General features: G+C 37.6%; 1 protein-coding gene across 6 annotated transcripts; it reads left to right on the forward strand.

Annotated features, from left to right (window-relative positions):
* The first annotated feature begins 704 nt into the window (after positions 1-704).
* fam204a (family with sequence similarity 204 member A) lies at positions 705-21949 on the forward strand. Of its 6 annotated transcripts, none has more exons than XM_067526982.1 (7): positions 705-1057; positions 1308-1392; positions 1609-1684; positions 2061-2166; positions 3669-3758; positions 19226-19335; positions 19576-21949. In XM_067526982.1, the coding sequence occupies exons 1-7, from the start codon at positions 809-811 to the stop codon at positions 19625-19627; spliced, it is 768 nt and encodes a 255-aa protein (XP_067383083.1). In that variant the 5' UTR covers positions 705-808; the 3' UTR covers positions 19628-21949. The 6 variants fall into 6 exon arrangements, with proteins under 6 accessions (XP_067383083.1, XP_067383093.1, XP_067383101.1 ...); XM_067526992.1 differs by having other exon boundaries at positions 2064-2166; XM_067527000.1 differs by having other exon boundaries at positions 1609-1639.
* Positions 21950-22214: the final 265 nt, after the last annotated feature.

The following is a 22214-nucleotide window of genomic DNA, read 5'->3' on the forward strand; positions in this document are numbered from 1 at the left end:
TGTTATCTTGTCCTGAGTCTCTATGGTTGGATTTGACACTGCAGGCCTGTATATATTAATGTTATACATAAGTCTGACCCTTTGTTCTACATTCATATACTATAGCCTGAAAAATACACAGTATAATTTATGTAGATTATTGGCTTTGCAATAAGATGCAACCAATTGAAAGCCTAATGTGAATGAGTGTGAAAGAGCAATTTTAAGGGTAGATGTGCCTGTGCCAGTGCCAGTGGCTATACAAGATTTGCATGCTAATCATTCTAATAATAATGTAATGCCCAAAGCACTTTGCGAACCACTGGTTATGGACGGAGGGTTATCTCACTAAGAACATGACACAAATATGGCCAACGCTAGATTAACATTTACATGATTCCTAGTTATTCATAGACCCGTCAGTTTCGTGGCTCACCTCAATTAGAAGTGCTCCACAACACGCTCCTTTTGACTTGACTTTATTGCAAAGAGTGGTTTAAACTCAGTTAAAACTCCTTAAATTAGTTCCACACGTCGTGTACACTATAAAACCCCTCCTCTTGCTAAAATACTGAATAGTTAACCTCCGGTATCACTGAAAAACAACCAATAAGAGCCCATATCTCATCCTCGTGTTATGATGCTTAGTCTTTGTAAGCAATGTTCTGGTTGGATAATGCGACAAGCTGTCAGCCAATTGGTACTTTCTTACGAGGAACGTCACAGTTTTTACCCGGAAGTGAGTGCGTGATCTAACACGGAATCGATTTGTGATTGTTTTTAGTCGAAATAATAGCTTTAGAAATTGATAGTAACTCTGCCATTAGATATGTACAGCGGACTCCTGCCCAAAGGTTTAACAGAAGACGATCTCAGTCCAGACGACGAAGAGGACAAGCAGGAGAGTGTTGAGAAAAGAAGGGAGGGTGACAAACGTGAGATGTCATGTGAAAAGTTAATCTCGGTCGGTGAAAATACAGGTTCACTGTTGGAGAAACAGTCGATTCAAACCGTCAATGCGGTAGACAGTGATTCCCCGACATGCAGTATACCTGGTATATCCCAAGAAATGTGGCAAGTACGTTGATTTCACACACCGTGAGCTCCATGGCATTAAGTCTGTGAAGTACAAGCTGTGTTTCTGTCTGCAATCAATCGCTAATTTATGTAGAAAATGCATACTAATGGACTAATTACATTTACCATTTCTACTGAATGATTAAAGAAACCTTTTGAAATTCTTGTTGTGTATGTCATACAGTTGCATATGTGCACAGCATATGTAGATCAAGGGTGCTCTTGTAAATTCAGTTTGTGTGTATTCCAAGAAATTCCAGGATCTACGGAAGAAGAATGGTGAAATAAAGACAACAAATGTTTCTAGAAGAAAAAAAAGAAGACGTCATAAGAAAGGTGTCGATGCAATAAATACAATCACTTTCATGCTTCAATGGCTACTGTGTCTAATTAGTACGTGTTATACTTAGTCCATTGATCACAAGTATTTGAAGCACCTAAAACTTTTCAGGGCACACTACTTATACTGCTTATGTGTAGCTGATATTTATAGTTGATTCGGATGAAATTATCATATAAACTATTAACTTTATCTCTTATGTCATTAAACAGGTATAAAAAGTGAGGAATCTACAGAGAGAAGGTACCTAAAGATTACAAGGTCTACTCTGCTGGGAAGTTTACACAAGTAAATTGCTGGCTATAAACAAGGAAGTAAAGTGTATGGGATTTCTGTCAGACTACACATTCAGTAGTGCATATTCATATTTAAGTAGTAAACACACAACTAAAAGTGTGGACAGCCGGGGAAACAAAAATGCAACCCTGAATAATAGCTAGTTCCAATATCTCACATGTCAGACATTCACAGATTCTTCAAATCAATCTAGATTTCCAACTGCACTTTCACACAATGACAGCATCGTTAACATCAGAGCTGTGTGGATTTTAGCATGATAGAAAAAGTCCAGTTAACGGATGGACACTGAATCAAACTAGTGAATATAGTTTGTTCAAATGGTTGGTCTATATGAATGAACATTAACACAGATTTTCTTTATTAGCAGTGAGCGTCAGGATGAAGGGGAGAAGTACTGGGATAAGCTTAAGCAGTATTTTGGTGTAAATGATCGATTTGATCCCCCTGCATGTTCAAGACCCCCTCCAAAGGTACCAAAGACTCTTTTCCTTCCAACTTATCTGCTGAGTTTTAATATGTGTCTGTCATAGCTGTTAGTAACACCTTCACATCCTTTGTGTTTCCATGCCACTGTATCCTCTCATTGTTTTATGTGATATGACTTATGGATTAGAAGAATCCTTATGGCAACTCAACCTGACACTGAGAAGAATATGTAGGATTATGTTCAGCTACATTTAATGATAAGATTAGGATGAATCGCTTGCATGTTGTGTTTTTTTTTCTTTTGCAAGAAACCTAATGAAAATTAAAATTAGCTTGAGAAGTAGAGTGGGTTAGAGTTCCATACAGCTTGCATGATTTGCAGCTTCAACATTTACAATAATGGTATGGTAATACATGGTTAGATTCTACACCTTCTGTAAAAAATCATATTTGAGAAGCTTAAACTCAGATATGTTCTCCCTTAAAGATGAATGAACTTTTTTTTTTGTGAAGACTTTCAATTTGCCACTGAAGCAAAATATTTGCAAGCTTGATGAACATTATAGCTGACCCAGTGAATAGGAACTTTTTTCTTTTCAATTTGAAATCCTTTTAATGATTATTTTGGAGTATTCTGTGGCTAATTTATTTCAGAGCGGCATAAAATTGAGTTTTTGTTGATTTTTAGCCTAATTTTAAAAAGGATGAAAGAAATTATGAACAAGCTAAATGAAACAGAACTTGTCACGTCAATATAATGAGTGGCTCCTCCATCCCTCAAATGCACTTTCTTGTAATTAATATATTTTGAAGAAAATGAACTAGTCATTTAAAGAAAAATCTGTCATAGCAGCGGAATGTTATTCATTTCTCTGCCGACAGGGTTTCTTCACTGACCTTAAAACACATTCCATAGCATAACTGCCAATTTGCGTTTTGTTTGTGTCATATCATAGATGATATTGGAGAGGGTTGTATCAGTGTATATAGTAAAGGCAAACTAATAAACTATAATAAGTACAATTGAGATAAAGCAAGCTGAATTACTGAGATAATTGTTTTTCTAATTTCACAATTTTCAGCCTGATAATACTGTACTTTTATCGTTGAGTCAAAGTCCTCAAACAACACATTAATAATTACAGCCTCTTTCCAGTGTATTTTTTCAACGTGATGAAATTTTGGGGGCTAAAGAAATCTAGTGCTCTGCCCCTTCAGATAGGCTCATCACAGCAGAACCGCCTTGCCATCAGTAACCGGGGGCTTCTGCGCACCCCCCTCTGCTTAGGCCTGTAATGGAAATGTGTAATTAAAGAGTCACATTTATGTTTGGTAATCTCCTGTAGCATTTCTAAGATTTTCTCACTAATATCCAATCAAAAACGTTTTCATTTGTGGAGGGAAATCTACATATTTGTAGTAATGGCAATCACATTAAAAATAAGGCCCTGGGGACTTTTGAAGTTACTCTTTGATTTTTTTTCTCTCTACCCCTATTTCAAAAAAAAAAAAAAAAAAAACGAATTTTTTTTTCCCTCTTCTGCAGTCCGGCCTAGAAAAGAGCATAGAGAGGGCCATAGCTGAAGGGGACATTGAAAAGGCGGAGGAGATGAGCGACAGACTCGCCACACGAGAGGTACGTTGTGCTGATAAGAGATCTTTGGGGTGCTCCTGCTGTGACAAATCAGACTAATGGATCCGTAGCCATTTCTGCTGCAAAGACAGAGAGGAACAAAAACACACGCAGACACCCACTATTCAGTCCTGCAGCCCTTTTCCATTGAGTTAATGGAAAGCCCACCCCTTAGTTTTGAAGTGCTGCAGTGTCTAAAGGACTTTTGGCTCTGCTTTTTAATGAAGGGTACATTGCTTTCAAGCCAACTGTTAAATCATTCTCCAGGTAAGAGTTTCATACCTTTGAAGTGTACATGTCCCTAAATGGAGTGCCTGAAGTTTTGTAACTAACCGTCTTGGCAGGCATCAAGGATCAAGTGGTTTGAAACTAATTTAGCATAAAATGTAGCCCACACACACATATAATTGTGGTTAAAAAGACATACAGCCGCTGTGTTACTTCTCAACTGGGGGCATTGCCATACTTTAGCATCAAAGTTAAACTTCTTTGTTTCATGATGCATGTTGCCAACAACATCTTGTAAACCTTTTCATTTTGTAATAGTACCTGTAGAAACATGTAGCGTGCTGCGGGCTCAGATTTCATTGTCGGCCTTGGATTACAATAGAATTGCAAAGTAGGCTCAGGAGAAATTTGTCCGTTCTCTGATTTCCCATTTTATTTTTACTTCACATAGAAACACAGGATTCTCCCATAATAGTTTAGGTTATGACCACCAGTTTTACCCATGAGCAGTTTTTGCCATTATAATGATAAAACCCATTTTGGGTGTAAATCAGAGCTGTCATAAAAAGAAAAAGAAATCTGTTGTATTTTGTGTATTTGCAGATTGTTTTTGTGTTTGGCTGTGTTTTCTCTATTTGCAACATTTTTTTTTAATGCTGCACCTGTGTCGTCAAATTGGTGAATTGTTTGTCTATTTGCACGTGTTTTCTAAAAGCTACAATATGTAACCTTTGAGAATCAAGCCAGTAAAATACTGATGATGGTTTAGAGCCTGCGGCTTCTCATAGATTCGCCCAAGGTACCATTTCTTTCGTAATGTGACGCACTACATTTGACAGTCTCTGGCTGAAAAGGCAAGGCTCGCTCAAAACCCCTTAGAAGGGAATTATCTCCAAACTGGAACCAGTGCTGTTCTGTGATTCACAGGAGGCTTTGACAGCATTTCCCCACATTAAGATAAGTTATGTAGCATATCTCTGCTAAAACATATTTGAGAAAAGTTGCATACTGTAGCTTTATGTGTCAGTGCATTGAAGTGCATTGAACCCTCATGCCCAGTGAGGGAAACTCTGTAGGGGGGTACTACCTGCACCTCTAAAGATCACTAAATAAATATATATATATATATATATATATATATATATATATATATATATATACACACACACACACACACACACACACAAACTGATGTGTAGAAACAACAAAATGGGATTTTACAGAGGGATAGGTTCCACGCTATATCTTGGGGTGGGTTAGGGTACCTTCCTGAGTTTCTGCTCGTTGCCTGGCAACGGAATGATTGGATTAACATATGATTGGAAGTTTCTCACTCAAGTAATCCTAAAATCATTCTTCTCCTCTCATGGTTTTTATGTCCACACGTCTGTAGTTTTTATCATTCTTTTTGGCCTTTGTACTAGGAATTTCTCCTAGATAGTTTTATGTGTATCCAAGCAGTAAAAAAATCTCCAGCTGTGAGTCACGTAATCTTTACTATGTGAAAAATTAATGGAACTTATATTCTGGAGTAAAGGGTGCCTGAAATAATTCTTAATTTTTCCAATCTATTACACACCAAAAGTAAATCAGAAAGAAACATTAGAAAACATCTATGATTACTTGAATATTAAACACAACATTGTGATTAATAAGATATTCAAGAAATAAATCACATGCAGTACAGAAAATGTGTATTTGTGAAAACTTGCATGACTTTGCATGATTTTATTACTAATAGGCTCCAAAACATTGTTCTGTGTTTTAAAAAAAGAAAAGTACTAATTATTGAAACAGCAGTACATGTCTTGCCCTGGCATATCCAGCATGTAATAGACATTAGCATGCAGCATTAGAGCCCTTTCACATTCCTGTCTTAACTGTTAATGGTCAGACATGGGGGAGTTAAATGAAAGCTTTTGTGAGTGGCACCTGCACTGTACTTTCAGAAAGCCTCTTAGAGTGCTCGTGGATTGGTTTAGCCTGAGCCGAGGTTCTCGCCTCCCCGGCACCTGCCTCATGTCTTGCCAGAACTGTGATGGGACATGACAGCAGTCTGGCAGACCCAACTCATTGTCTAGCAGTGATAACTTATTTCACGAGGGTAGTGAATTGCCCATTTTGAAATCCCTAAAACCTAGGTGACGCAAAGTTGTGCATGATTTACGTTTGAGAACAAAAGCAATGTAGTAGTGGATGGTATATGGGAAATATGAACAGAAGTGGCAGCTAAAAGCCAAAAAGTTTGAAGGATTTTGAATCAAAAAGGATTATGATATATCTTAAATGACGCAGTCTGTAATGTAGATAGCATTAAGACCAACATGTTTGTTTATAGCACTCCTGTTCACTTTTGACAGAAGCACTGTGACAAACATTAAGAGGATCAATAATCCCCGCTGTGGCCAGAATCAATTTCAAGGTTATAATTGAGTGGCTCATTTGGTACGGAATGGCTTAGATGTTTAATTTGTTTACGGTCATAACACCAAGACATGATTGTGGCAGGCTTTTCACTGGAAGAATAGGAACAGGTTTTCTACGCAAAAAATGCAAAAGCATTCCGACAGCTGTGAAGAACTAAAGAGGCCTGTTTGTCCCTCTAGGCATTGTTTTGTAAGGGAAATGCTGGTACATGTTGGATGACAATGTTTCAGTATATTTTCATCCTCAATCTAATGGTTTCTCACTTATCTCCTCAAAGCAAAGGCAAATGGAAGGAAGATAGAGAGCTTGCTGTCAGAATCCTCCCTTTTATAAGACAAAAATGTTTGTTTTTTGCTGTTTTCAAATCAATTAGTGATTTCCATTTGCTCTACTTTCTTCTTTTTAATCTGAACATTAAAATAATTGCAACAAGTAAAAACCTGTTTTGAAGGCTCTTTACAAATTCAGAGATATGTTTTCTTTCATCTATCAAACTTCTAAGACATGCTGCTTGGATATTGCAGGTTGAGGTTTTTTATTCTCATTACAGTTTTTAAATATTTCCCAAGGCTGTAAGTCTTTGTTTCAGATAAATTCGTGAAGGCATGCTCCGTTTTCTAAGCGAAAGTATTAACGCCCCCAAAGATTGCACAAAGAAATCACATTCCCCTTTTAGGTAACAAAATATTATTGTCTGTTTCTTAGACAAAGCTCTCTAATGTATTCCTTTAAATAGTACAGATAGGGTTCCTTTCCTCATAAAGATGTCTGTTGATCCTCCTGAGCATTTTTTCCCTTTTTTCAAGGCTTAGAAGACATAAAATAATGTAAAACTACTCTTGCCTCTGAAGTAGGCCTAGTAGTTCAGTAGTAAAAATACAAGTCCTCCAATTAAGAAGACTGGGTATCCATCCTTTGATAACTTCAGACTTTTGTCCCTTCAGGGGTCGCCACAGCGGAATGCGTTCCACACATTGAGTTAGCATGAGTATTTTATTTTTTTACACGGGATTTTCCTCCTGTCGCAACCCTCGTATTTATTTTAATTTAAAAGTTTTTATGTGCCACACCTGGTTGGGTGGGATTTGAACCCGCAGCCTTCTGGGGGTTCAAAGAAGCACGTGGGCTAATTATTTCTGCAATTAGCATGACAGGGACGGAGTGACACATACAGTATAAACAGTTCAGAAACATTGAGGAGGCTTGATAGCATGAAGAAGCTCATATTTGACAGATTCTGTAGTAATTATTGAAAAATGAGCCAGTGGAAAAAAGCAAATAACTCATCACTACTGCAAAGGCTGGTGGGGCTTCCTTTGTCATCCATCAGTGTAGTGTGACCAACCAGAGAATGTATAATGTATTGTTTCCATTTGGTTTGGTTTTATTCTGTCCCAAACAACACATACACAGTGCACAGTAGTGCACACCTCTCACACTGAAAGGACTTAGTTCGAAAAGTATCTACCATACCAGGCCATTTAGGCTTTTACATAAAGATCTTACTATGAAATATTTAATTATCACGATTGACAATTATTGCCATTAGCTTGGCCTGGCCAATTTGGCCAAAAATCTATCTTTATTTGTTTTAGTGTTCTGGGAAATTCATGAATTTATTATTTTTTTTCTGTCTACATGATTTCAAAAATAATACGACAAAATATGACCTTGATGTGGACAGATGTTACTTTGTTAATATGAAACCTGTGCCCAGGTCCCGTTCACATCGTGAAATGTAGTACTAAACATACCAGTGCATCTCAGAATTTCATTCAAAAAGTGAAACTCACATATTTTAAATGTATTACAGGTTCTTTGTTTTATTTTCAATGAGTATAGCTTAGAGTTCATGAAAATCAATAATCCATTATCTCAAATTGTACTTAATTTTGAGTTTGTGTAAATTACCAGTCATACAGTATAAATACCATGTATCTGACAAGTTCAGTACACACAACCACAATCACGGGGAAGATTGCTGACTTGACATCTGTCCAAATGATCATTGACATGAGACTAGGCCAGTGAAGATTATTGCTGAAAGGGCTGGCTATTTGCAGAGTGCTGTAAAAATGGAAAAAAAAAATCATGGAAAGTTTACTGGAAGGGAAAAGGTGCACACACAACAGTGATGACCATAGTGAGTGATTGAGGCTGGTGTCATTGCATCAAGACCCATCATGCACAGATGTCTCCAAAGAGCTACAACTGTTGCATTCCTCAGTATGAACTCCTAAACCAAAGGCAACTTCAGAAGCATCTTTCCTTGGCTACAGAGAAAAACAACTGGACTGTTGCACCATGCTTCAAAGTCCTCTTTTACAGGTAAAAGTAAATGTTCATTTGGAAATCAAGATCTCAGATTCTGGAAAAAGAGTGGAGAGGCACTGAATGCAAGTTGCTTAAAGTCCAATGTGAAGTCTCAGAGTAGTTGATGATTAGAGGTGCATGTCATCTGCTGGTGTTGATCCACTGTGTTTTGTCAACTCCAAAGCAAACACAGCCATCTACTTGGGGATTTTAGATCACTTCATATTTCTGTCTGTGTACAAGCTTTATGAAGATGCTGATTTCCTTTTCAAGCAGGACTTAGCACCTGCCTACAGTGCCACAGCTGCCACTACTTGTTTTGCTGACCATGATACATTATTCTGCTTGATTGGCCAGCCAACCTGACCTGAACACCAACCCTGAATTATGTGTATTGTCAAGAGGAAGATGAGCAACACCCAATAACCAATATGAGCTGAAGGCTGCTCTCAAAGCAACCCGGGTTCAATAACACCTCAACACATTCATGCCATACTGCACTGACTGATTGATTTTAGGAAATATTACAATATTTTAAGACAATCCATTTTTTCATTTAATGAGCTGTAAGCCATAATCACATACATTGATAATTTAAAACAAAAAAAGGTTCTTCTCACCTGTAATGACTTTAGAATTAATGAGTTTCACTTTTTGAATTAATTTCTGAAAAAAAGTGATAATTAATGTTTTCACACGCACTTGTATAATTAACCCTTACATTGCCTTTTGAGGGGGAGATGGTATTTATGTATTCATTCAATATTGTACCATAAAAACAGACAACAGCTGTACAGTACTTTCTTTGTCACACCAATCCAACCTCTATTTTTCCTTACTTTTTCTTTTTATAAAACAGAGTCACTTCAGACTTTTAAAATAGTCAGTAACTGTTTTATATACAGTAAGGGGGAATATTTCACCACAAAAGACGGTCACGCCATGTTAGACCATACAGCTCCCCCATAGCACTCATCACAGCTATTAGAGCAGCATTACCACTTCAAAACACAAACTTTCTGTAGTCTGTCACAATAGGGGGTGTCAAGTCTATTTTATGACTTCCAGGAGCTAAAAAATAAGATAAATAAAAAGTAGTTGCATGGCTACTGGGCTTTCTTAAAGCACCCACAGGGGGGGTAAGGCCTGCAAATGACACCAAACGTAGAGAAATGTGTATGTTGAATGGTGTATGGAGGATCAGTTTACTTTTAAACATACCCGATATTGAACATATTCAAGAGTGTTATATAGGGTCACTGTCTAGTTGGAGACAGCCTTTCTAGTGTTTACCCACCAGAAGTGGCAGCCATGATTCTGCAGTTCTTCAACAGCGTAATAACTTCATTACTTTTATTTTAACAATATCTGAAAAATGGGGAAAAAGGTTTTCTGCCATTTTCCAAAGAAAAGAAATGCTGAATAAATAGTTTATTACAGTATAGAATATCACCTTATTCATGTTACAGATCCTCTGCCTGGGTTAGAAAATGATTGCCTAAAACTCTCTGTCCTAACTAGGTTTTTTGTGACCCTAATCTAGCCTCATTTTTGACCAGTCGCTTCCTGTGGTCTATGTGGCATTTGGATAGTGGGCCGCTCTTTAGAACCCTGTTTGAGCATAATTAACCTGAACACTCCAAATTGTTTAAAAAGGACCCTCCTAATAGTTAGTTCTCTTACACGATATTTAACCATATGAATATGTATTAACTGAGCCATTTGTGGTATCTGTAGCATTTGAACATGTGTCTGGTTATAATATCCCTCATTATGTTCCAGCTCATATTTCAATAGAAGCAGCAGCTGAAAGCAAAAACCCCACTGTCCTTGAAATCTACCCTTTGGAAAGCCTCACTTAAATACTGTGAAACAAAGGTGGTGCAGCATTTTGTCGGAGGAGACATGGTGGCTTAGTTGAAACAAAGAGCTGAACTAAGAGTGTTTCATGATATTTATGTTATTTAACACCTTTTTTCTTCTCACCACCTTCTCCCTGCCATGCCCCATGTTTGTAATCAAAAAATTAATGAGCTGCGCTTTTGTGAAAAGTGGGCTTTATCAGATTCTGACTTTCCCCACCCCACATCAGAGAAGGAGGTTGAGTGTGTCTCCCCTGCACTCTCCCCCAGGCCACCTCGCCGAGAGTTTAGAAACTCTCCTCTTTGTTAATTTTTCCTTCAGCATTAGCAATTTATCACTCAATGAACTTTTATTGTATCTCTGAATGATTCACATTAAAATTTTGCCCATTAATTTTGAAATGGATTTTGAAATGGGTGCTAAGCTTTTATCAAATGCCTGGGAATCTCATTTGGATTATTGTATTTCATTAATTACTTGATAGACAAAGCATACTTTTCAGTGTAGATTTGTATGCTGTTTAATTAATTAGCATGTTTTCTCTTTTAATTAAAGCCATTATTTAAAATTAAAGCCCACAGCAAAACACATATATAATTTGTTTGTAATTAGGCCTTAATTGCTGGTAGTGGAAGCTTAGCACCCTTGATTTCTTCTTTCAGGATTGCCATTTATTGCCAGTCACTCATTAATTAAACAGTTTTTTTTTCTAATTAGCTTATAAAACTGTTGATGGCATATTATTGTAAGTGTGAGTTCAAAGCTCGCTAATAAGCCTACCCTACTCAGAAGAAGATAATGAAATGTGCACAAAGCAGGCGAACTTTCAGAGATTTTATTGTCTACTCCCTAAAGATGACATGTCATGAGTAACTAGCATCAGATTGCTAGAAGAGAAAATGTGGACATGGATGTTCCACTGTACCTGCCCTGGAGTTTGTGTGCCATGTCTGTTTTTCAAAGTTATTTTCAAAAGCTGTTATAAGGCTTCACCATGAAAGACTGATAAACTTTGGTGAGAACACTGTGAAAATATCACACTATACTAAGCACTGCGATGGAAATAATGACAAAATTAAGCATTCTTTAGGTTCCCCTTGTGCTGCTAAAACAGTTTTGATTCATTAAGGCATGAAATCCATGTGACTTCTAAATGTCCTTCGGTATCTGGAACCAGGATGTCTGCAGGATACTCTTAAAGTACTTTAAGTTGTGTGGTGGGATTCCAGTAGATCCACAGATGCTCAATCGAAGTGAGATCTGGGGAATTTGGAGTCCAAATCCATACCTTCAACTCTTTACTCAAACCAATTTTATATTGTAGTGGGGTGCATTATCTTGCTGGAAGAAACCACTGCCATGAGGCAGTAATGTTTCGATGAATACATGTAGTACACTTGGTTGGCACCAGTGTTTAGGTGCTTTAGGTGGTACATGTCAAAGTAGCACGTATGCCAGGATCTAAGGTTTTCCTGCAGAGCATTACTTGTCCTCCTTTTTTCCGCTAGGTAAATGTTTCACGTCAGCAGCCCATCCACCCGATGTAAAAAAAAAAATCTGATTCATTAGACAAGACCACTCTCTTCCACTGCTTTAAGATGTTCACATGCCTGTAGTAGGTGTTTCCTGTGGTGGACGTGGGTCACTGTGGGAACCATAACTGGTCTACTGCAATACAGCCCTTGTTCTCTTGAGACCATAATCACAGTCAGCATAAAATATATTGGCAATTTGTACAGCAGTAGTGGGATGGGTCTACATGGGCTACCCTTTACTCCCCATGCATATCTGTGAGCACTTGGCACCTATGACCTTGTGCTGGTTCACCAGTTGTCCTTCCTCATGGTAAAAATCGGGAACCCCCACAGGAGCTGCTGTTGTGGAGATGCTCTGACCCAGTTGTCTAGCCATCACAAGTTTTCAAAGATCCTTAAGATACTTGTGCTTCTCTAACACATCAACTTCAAGACGTGACTCTTGACTTGCTGCCTAATACGTCCTGACTTGGCGGCCTGGTAGCTCAATGGGTAGAGGAGCAGAATGGGATGTAGAGGTTGCGGGATCAAATCCCAGCCACCCGACCACGTGTGTCTTTGAGGGAGACACTCAGAGCTAGCTCCCCGGGCACCGCCCTGTGGCTGTCTACTGCTCCCCCCAGGGGGATGGGTTATGTGCAGAGAAAGAATTTAATTTTAACGTGTGAAATAAGAAAAAAGACCTGTCTGAAGATTTTTTAGGCCAATTTGCCAAACTTATAACTCAGTTTTTCTGAGTGTGCATTAATAATGAATCATAATAATTTGTTTTGTTTTTTGTTTTTTCTAGAGCTTTCAACATTAACACAATATTAACATGCTAATACAATAAATTTTTTGACACCGGTAATGAAGCTTCTTATGACCTGTTGCGTCACCTGGGCAGAGCTCGACTGTCGAGTGCACCGAGTGAGATTAGACGATGTTGCGTTATAGTTGTGGTGCTTCTGATGCAATTTCTCCGCTGTCTGTCTCTGCGTAACAGAGGGCAGGGCAGATCCCACATACGAACACACATGCACACAAACACACACGTACTTGTAGCAGCGGGGAAACAAATCCCAGCTGAGGTGAGACACTGAGCTGGACATCTATTTTTACTTTATCTTTACACACAAGTACAACTTTGCAAATAAAAACCCAATCAAAGTATGTAATTAAAACACCTGTCAAACGTAAACATGAAATAGTATTGTCAGCTTCAAAGTATGTCTGTCTTATCATTCTTGCTATGAATACGCTAAAACCATTTAGAACCATTTAGTCTAATTTGTCACATAACTTAATGACTGAGCAAGTTCTGGGGAAGTCCATTAGCAGCCTTCACACCAAACAACGGTGTGATGAAGATGGCGAAGAGAAAGGATCAGTGATTGATAGGGACTGGTTGCTGCTGTATATTCATTTTAAACCTGCCCCTGTGATTAATATCAGCCCTATTTTTGTATGTTATGAAGATGACAAATATATTTTCACTCAATTGTCATTTCATTAGCTTCACCAAAACAGAATTCCCATTGTCACAGAATTTGAGGGTCTATCTGTTCCAGAACGTCCAGACATGTAGTGTGTTGCCCACAGTTTACTCATGTGTTGGTTGTGTGGCGTTTTCAGACGATCAGACTGAAAATCTGTGACAGTAGGTGGTAATAGTGTTTAAGTGTGAATTTTTTCAGTCTTTAAAGGTCGTACCTACTCTTCAGGTTTGACCCCAGCTGTAGGTTTCACCCCTGATATTCGGGCCAGCAGTGTCTGCCCAGTGCCTCTTATCAGCTTAACTGTGCAGTGGATTGATGAGGATTTTGCTGTCCAGTGAGTCATACTACAAGCACAACAGTTTAGTACTGTGTATCAGCAAGTACTCAAATGTAAATACTTGTACTCAGTCTGGGAAAAAGTTGTATCAGGAAATCCCTTATTTTATATACATATATCTGTATATATAAATGACTGAAATTATGAATTTATTAGTTGAACAACAGAAAATTCAATTGCAACTAGGAAGTGTTGCTTTTTGAATGCAAAAAAGCCAAAACCTTACACAATTCCAGCCTGTTAAATATGAGTATTTACTCATTTTCCTGGTCTTAAATTTCAGTGAACTGTATAATAATCTTAAATTTGTGATGGGCAAATATTACCATTTGTTGATGTTTTACTGACCAAATAATGAATCAAGAACATCAGGAGATTAGTCTTTAATTGCTGGCCTTTATAAAATAGTTCACTAGCAAAATCTGAATAGGGAATCACAAAATAGCTCAAAAACAGTCACATGTTAGTAATAATAATATAGCGATAATAGTTCATAATGGTTCAACACAAATATACAATTACACAATTATAGTTAATAATATTTCTGTAATTTTACTTCTGTGCTTAAATTGCTGCATTTTATTTTGTTTATTTTATTTTATACTGTGTTGTGTTTTAAGTTAAAAAAAAAAAAAACACAGTTACTACACCATTGCAGTTACCATATAGTCATTCTCAGTTGTGAAAATTGAATCATTAAGTTGCAGTTTTGTGAAAAGTTTTTTTTTTTGTTGTTGTTGTATGTGATGTTAAATCAAAATCCTTAAATTGCAACTCTCGGTTGGACGAAACAAGTCACATTAAAACCTATTCTTTTCCAGAGAGGTCATACCACGCAATGTTTTTAATCACTGTCACATCCATTGTCTTTTTTTTTTTTTTTTTTTTCGGATCTAAAATTCAGCCAGTATTCCAATCTGTTACCTTACTTTAGAGATTCAAACTGGGACCACTGAATAAAACTTTGTATCCCTTTGTTTTTAAGCAATATGGGTGGTATTGATTGACCCCTTGATCTCTTGACCCACCTAGTGTCCCTGTAACACTAAGGCTTACCACCCAAAAACACAGTTTTCTCCCCCTCTGCCTCAGTTCTAAGAAATTATGCTAAAATAACCCACGAGCTGCCTAATCTGATATTCATTCCTTTCTTATATAGCCCTGCTTTCCAAAGTTGACTAAGGCCACATTATTTAGGCATTAAGGTAGTGTGATAAGGGAATTAGGCTGGTCATTAATCGTTTACACGTCAAATGCAGCAGAGCAGCTCGGGGAGGTGATTTAGCGAGGCAAAGCCTTATAGCCCTTGTTAATCCACCTCTCACACGTTTTAATTGGAAGAGGCTTCCTGGATAGGAAATTTATGAATGGGTTTAGGGCAATTTCGTCCTTAAACCCATCATTTATTTCATATTGTTAATAGGAGCTTTAACACTTTATCCACATGGAGACGTATTTTTCTCATCTTTCATTCAGCTATTGTCTTTCTGCACCTGCTGTTTAATTGCCACAGTGTTTATGTGAACCTTGGGCAACTCATAAAGACTTCCTAATGGTTCTTTCATTTATCAAACACCTCAGAAGTGATGCAGTAGAGCAGACACACAAATGAAAACCGTGTGTGAAACTGTTACTAAGACAGACCTGGTTTATCTTGTGTATGGCTTACACAGCAGCAATGCAGGGTTTTTTTTATATTAAAGCCCATGTTTGGGTCTCCACTTGAATCTCCATGACGACCCAAACATGAATGAACAGAAAATGGTACTATTGACTTAACCCTCCTAGTGGCCTTAAGCCTCTGCTGCTGCAGTGCCAGCATTGTGTACATGATTTTTTCTTTCTCTTTTTTTTTGTTTTCAAATCTTTCAAAGGTCAGAGTAATAATCCTCTGAATAAACCTTGTTTTAACAGGGCTGTGCACAGGCCACACAAGAGAGGGACACAAGGCACAGAAACATGCATGTGATGGACACTTAATTGTATATTAATATGTGGTGAAGTGGGAAGAATTGCCTTTTAGGAGCCACATAAACAAAGAATGCAGGAGGTTTCCTGTCTCCTGCCTTTATTCCAGCTTTGTACTTTCATTCTTATTTTTCACAAGCCTCTGATGTGAAAGGATTTGGCACTAAGATGCACACAAGGGGAGGCGGTGGGGGTAAAATCCCAAAAAGTGGATCAAAAAAGTAAATGAAAAATAATGTCATATTACTGAAAATATGAGAGGCTAATTTGTGCCGACTTTTTGCTAATTTTGTTCTCGCCACAGAAAGAGGAGCCGTCACCTGCTCGGCGCCACAGCGCTGACAGTGCCAGTGATCCATGAAATAAGCTGCCGCTGGCTTTGTTCAGATAAGAATGAACAAATCTGCACAATGTACTGCTCTCGGAATCTCATTTTCATACTTGCATGCAGGCTAAAAGAAATAAGCTGTTTGCAGGCTTGATTAATCAGACATTTGAGGGGGTTTTTTTGTCTCTTTGATCTGTTCTGTCTCCTAGGTAACTTGGTTGACATTAATGTTGAGCCCCAGTAAAGACAATCAGGGATTGTAGACTAAACTGATTTTTTTTTTAAGGGAAAAAAAATTAAGACCTTTAATTCTTTAAATATAAGCAAAGGCTATATTGTGAATTCAAAAGAGGGGGAAATGAGGGACATGGAAGTGGGTAATAATTCTGCTTATGGAATGTCTGGAAAGGCATGTTTTCAAGACCTTTGCATTTTAAATAAAGCCCTACAGGAGAGCAGGTTAACGTGAGTACAACCTCTGTCACTAAATCTCCAAATGAAACCATTTAAGATCACACAGTTTGATTTGATTTGCTCCTGGAAAGAGTGTTTTTTTTTTTTTCTCTTTAAAAAAGTAGGCACTGTTTTCGGATTTGTCAACAATTTAATAAATGTCTGGTTTATATCTGTTGCAAACATCGGGGCCACTAAAAAGCATTTAGCATCTACACCACTCTAACAAGGAACAGGGTTTTTATCTGCCTGTAGATCTATTGCAAATGTAAGAGCAATCGCCCATTTTAAGACTCTTTAGGAGGAGAAAACATGATTTAAGGAATTTAAAACCTATAAAATGGCAAAGAACTGGAGAACTGTCACAGTAAGTATGCTGCAGGTTATGCAGACACTTCCACAAATCTTCCAGTGACTGTATAGATGAATGCCTTGAGGGCCCAGCCGGAGCCCAGTACTTGCAGCCAGCTGAAGCCCTTATCTTAAATCCAAGCAAAGTACCATTAATCTTTTTGAAAGACCTTTATGGCTTTTAATGTATCCCAAATTAGAACATTTTACACCCTTGGTTCCTGAAATATGGTGATAAAAAGCCTTTAGAGTTTAATTTTTTCTGCCTGCTCGCTCTGACCTGCTTAATCCCAGCATGCATTAGGAGATATTTTAGTTTCAGTCTTTCTAATAAAGTTTATCCCACTTAATTATAATTGAAACATTTTTTCCAGCAGGTCTTTTTTTTCCAAGTGGCACAGTGGTGGCACATTTCTTCATTACCTTAAGACTTCCTTTCCTCCCTGATTGTACTGTGAATATTACAGAGAATTACCCAAAGGTTTGGTGAAATTGTTCCAAGTTGTTTATCAAAGTTTGCCTTTGCTTGAATAATAAACCTATCTCAGGAGTGACAGAGGAGGCAGGATTTTTCCCTTTGTTTCCTGTGCTTCTGTGTGACTGGGGTTATTGGGATTATTCTGCTTCACAATACACACGTCTTCCCTGGGATTTGAATGTTTGCCTCTTGCAGTCACGGTCATTCTCTGCACTTCTGATTTCAGGGCCTGCCTGCAGTACTCCAAACACTTTCACTCTGGTGAAAAAGGCCATTGCAATCTTTTTTTTTTAAGATGGGAGGTCAAAATGGCAAAATGTTTCTCATTATTTCTCATTGTTTGTTTATTCAGTTATTTCATTTGCACATTATACAAGGGCAAAAAAAGAAGGCAGAAAGCAACAAAACATGGAGGGAAATTAAATGAGCAGCTTAAAAATTTGACTTCCACTTAAAACACCTCAAACAAAAGGCAGAAAAGATTAGGATGATTTTAATAATACAACAGTGCTGTAGTATATGGCACTATGGAACACTCGACCTCCACACAGAAGACAAACATGCTTATTTGTACTCATACATATATTCACCAGTTTATGCAGCTGTTACATCTCTTTATTTTTCACTGGCTATTACTTCAGTTTTCACTTACTATTACTCTTTCCAGAATGTTGAGCAGCTCGTATAATTAGGATTATACAAGTTTATACAGTTCTATTGTTAACATTTACTACACTAACTCAATTAAGAAAACTGTCTACTAAGGTGGCAGATAATGATTATTTTCACAAACCATCCATTTGCCAGTAATATTCTTGATTGCTCGCTTAATAAAATGTCAGGAAATAGTTATACACACGACACACTTTTCCACATTGTCATTTTTAGATATGTTTTTGTGACTGACCAAGTGTCAAAACCCTAAAGATTTACAATCATAAAAGAAAAAACATGAGCTATTAATATTGGTGAAACTAGAGTCATTTAGAATTGTGCGCATTTTATGGGTTTATTTATCAACATTTTCTGTAAACTGACTAAAACATTTAATCTTTAATGTCTTTAAAGCCTGACTTTGACATTAAACAATTTATCTCTTGTGTGTAACAGAAGAATCCTTAACACTTACTGAAGCAAAAGCACCAGACAGAAGGAGGATTGATCATTGTTATATAATATTTAGTGGGAGTAGAGACACACATGTAAAATTCACTCTTCAGGTTATTATTTTACTTAATTGATCATCGCATAACATACTTCCACATGACTCTTACAGTTACCTTGCCCAGCTTTGTCTATGTTTGTGTGTACCAGTGTGAGTCTTTACTTATTATTGTGTCAGTGTGAATCTTCTTTGTCAGTGTGTGCAAGTACAGTGAGAGCCACTGGACAACAGAGTTTAATGCCTTGTATGCACAACTATACTTGTCCAATTATACGGATTCTGATATGTTGAAGGAAATCATGGGACATTGTGCAAGATCAGGCTGAGTAACTGTATGTTGTACCTGATACTACAGTAATCCTATGTAACATTTGTTTTAGGATAGCAGGACAGCACCCATGTGGTACAGCTTCATAATTGTGGTGTGGAGGAGGCAGCAGAGACCCTGACGAGAAGCCACCCTGACACATTAGTCAAAAAGCTTTTTCTTGCCACAGACTGATTTCCATTCTCTGATGGGCCTCTCCTCTGTCTGCCTCTAAATAGCTGGCTGTAAAAATCGCTCAAGCCTCTGATTGCCGTGACTTTGTGCAGCACAAACAGGAAGAGGACGCTTTGAGGGCAGCACAGAAAAGGAAGAAGCAAATACCCTGGGGGTATGACATCTCTCTCTCTCTCTCTCTCGCTCTCTCTCTCGCTCTCTCACCATCTTCTCATGTTTATGTTTGCCATCTTACTGTATCAGCCATGTGTGACACTGGATTCAAGCACAGTTAAGATCGAGCTTCTGAAGCCTGCATTAGCTGGACTTGAATGATTGCTCATGCACAGCTGGAAGCAGACAGTAAAACTGTATTCAAAAAGGGTTCAATGATTTAATTTTTTCTTTGTTACAGGTTTGAGGCGAAAAAACGATGGGAAACGAAAAGCAACATGGGTTACATGTGAGTGACAAACAGAAGAAAACGACAAAGGCTGTCTTTTTTTTTTTTTATTTGGTTTTTGTTTTGATATATTTGATAAGAGTATTGCTTTTTATGTCGGACAGATCTTGTTTCTTTTTATTCACTTTGTATATTTTGACTTTATACTAGCAGAGTGTAAGGGGGGGTGGGGGGGACTCACACAGTTGGATGAGTAAAACCCAATCCAGAGAGCACAACAGAGACAGAAAAATATAGAGCATTCAAATTAATTCCTAAGGCGCCCATTGGTGTCTGCATTGTGTTATTTTTTATTACATTTCAGTGATTTGAGCGTTTTGGCCTTTTTTTCCCTTCAAATTAAATCTGGTGTACATTACTGGATGATGCATTTATTTATTGCTGTAAAGTGGGTTAATCATGAAGGCACTCTTTTCTTCTTCCCAAGAAGAGAAAGGAAAGATTAGGGCCCTAATGCAATGTACAGGATAATGTGCGTTAGGATTTGGGAGTAGAAAATGAAATTTGGCTGCTGTAAACTGTTGTGAGCGGTCATAAACTAGAAGTTGAGTAAATCGAAAAGGGGGTGGAGTGTGAGACATGAAACAGAAGCTTTGCTGTTGGCCGTCACCCATCCTGGGAGACATGCTATTGTTTCTTAGCCCGAACAAGAGGCACGCACCGTTTCTCGAAGCCTACACTCGCTGCTTATTGTGTGATGAGCTCTCTTCAGCATCTGTAAACTCGTCTAAAACCGTTGATTCCTTTCTCTTTTACTTTGATCTTTTTTGATCGGCAGCATTTGCCTCCGCAGCTTCTCAACACTTGAAATGTTCATCCAGATTCCAGGGAGTGCTCATTGAAAATAGCATGCAAAAAAAAAAGCACAAAAATGGTAATTACTTTTATTCCTAATGCTTTTTTTTAACTATAGAATATGATTGCTTTGCTTCAAGGTAATGAGAATTAAAATTAATCCACCTAAGTTGTTTGCATTGCACATATTTGGGCACTTGGTGAGGAAGTTCCACTTTCATAGCTCTGCTGTGTAGGCTGAATCAGTGCGGGGAAAAATTAACAAAACATCAGCAATAAAAGTTTTCAAATGATTATGACACCTAAGCTAAAGAAATCTAGATATACACAGGAGAATAAAAACACAGTGAATTTATAAAAATCCCCAGATTTTGTCATTAAACAGTGAATCACATGACTGTGTGTCTGAGAAGCTGTCAGTTGGTGAGAATTGGTGTTAATTAAACTATTAATTATCTCAGTAATGAGACATGACTTAAAACTCTGTTAAGCACATCAAAGTGCAGCATGGGATTTCTTCACTTTGATGACTGCTATGAAAAATGTATCTTGACTTAGGAGTGAGGAAACATCAGAGATGCTTCATTAACAGGAGGAACAAGAGGAAGCAGAATATCTTGGGCATTTGGAAGTTTTGGATAACTCCCTAAAAACAATGCAGTGGTTTGATGGTCTGTTCAGTTTACAGATAATTTCTGGATGCATGGCTATGCAATATTTCATGAATATTTCACAATATAAAAGCTTGCAAGAGGGTTATATTTAATATTACAGTTATCTTAGTGGAAGACAGTTAAAAAAGTCAAAAAGCAACAGTGAATATCAGGTTTCCATATGTAAAATCCATGTAGCCATTTTTTTTTGCCAGTAGTCGACAGTTAACGTGGCCAGTGCTGATCCAACAGCAGCACGGTATCAATACCATCTCACTGTATTAATCTCTTTGAACACAGGATAATGCCTTGAGCAGAGATGATTCTGCTTTTAAGCTGGAAAATCCACTTTCCCCTCATCATGTTGAGGAGCTGTTTTGAATAGTCTATTACTGGAGGCCAATCCTAGCCCCTGACCTGGGCTGATTTGTTGTGAAACGCAGTGACAAATTCCTTGGGCACATGTCGAATTACTTCTAGGAAAAGTGTTTGTTGTGTGGAGCGGGGGTAAAGAGAAACAACAACAACCCGATTAAATGGTTGGAAAGCTGATGTTGTATGAAAGGGAACATATGTTGCTGCTAACAAGACACCAGTGCTATCACATGCGGCTATCACAGGCTAAAAGAGGATTAACTCAAAGGAGAGATCTCTGAGATGCAGCTGATAAAGATGATGTTCAAAACACCTCACACTGAGTGCAAAGTGTAACTCAGAGGAATGGGGCTTTGTTTATTTATGTGTTTAAGTTATTTTTTAATAAAAATTTGCCTGTATTGTTTTATCGTATAACTTGATTTTTCACACTCTTTCTTTTGTCTGCTATCATTAGTTTCTCTTTGTAAATAAATGTTTTAATCAATAAATATTAAAAGTATTATGATTTTTCTTAAGGTTACATTACATTAGAAATTGCACTTTCAGTTGGGGAGACAAGGTATATAAGGGACAAAACAACATTAGATGAAGAAAAAAACATTTTAAAAGCTAAAACTTCTTAGAAAAAACATTTTTTTAGAAAACACAAAAACATTACAGAAATCTTTTAGAAGGCACACCTTTTTAAGAAGTGCTTCTCAGAAAACAACCTTTTGGAGACGCATTTGCCAAAAGCAAACTTATTTATTTAAATAAATAAATAAA

Source organism: Channa argus, chromosome 1 (assembly GCF_033026475.1).
Source record: "Channa argus isolate prfri chromosome 1, Channa argus male v1.0, whole genome shotgun sequence".
NCBI lineage: Eukaryota > Metazoa > Chordata > Actinopteri > Anabantiformes > Channidae > Channa > Channa argus.

Excerpts from the sequence above, each read along its gene's own strand:
- fam204a (XM_067526982.1), top strand. The coding sequence starts at position 809 with ATGTACAGCGGACTCCTGCCCAAAGGTTTAACAGAAGACGATCTCAGT. Across the intron at positions 1,393-1,608 it reads AAGAAGACGTCATAAGAAAG|GTATAAAAAGTGAGGAATCT; the intron begins GTGTCGATGCAA and ends GTCATTAAACAG. Across the intron at positions 2,167-3,668 it reads GTTCAAGACCCCCTCCAAAG|TCCGGCCTAGAAAAGAGCAT; the intron begins GTACCAAAGACT and ends CCTCTTCTGCAG.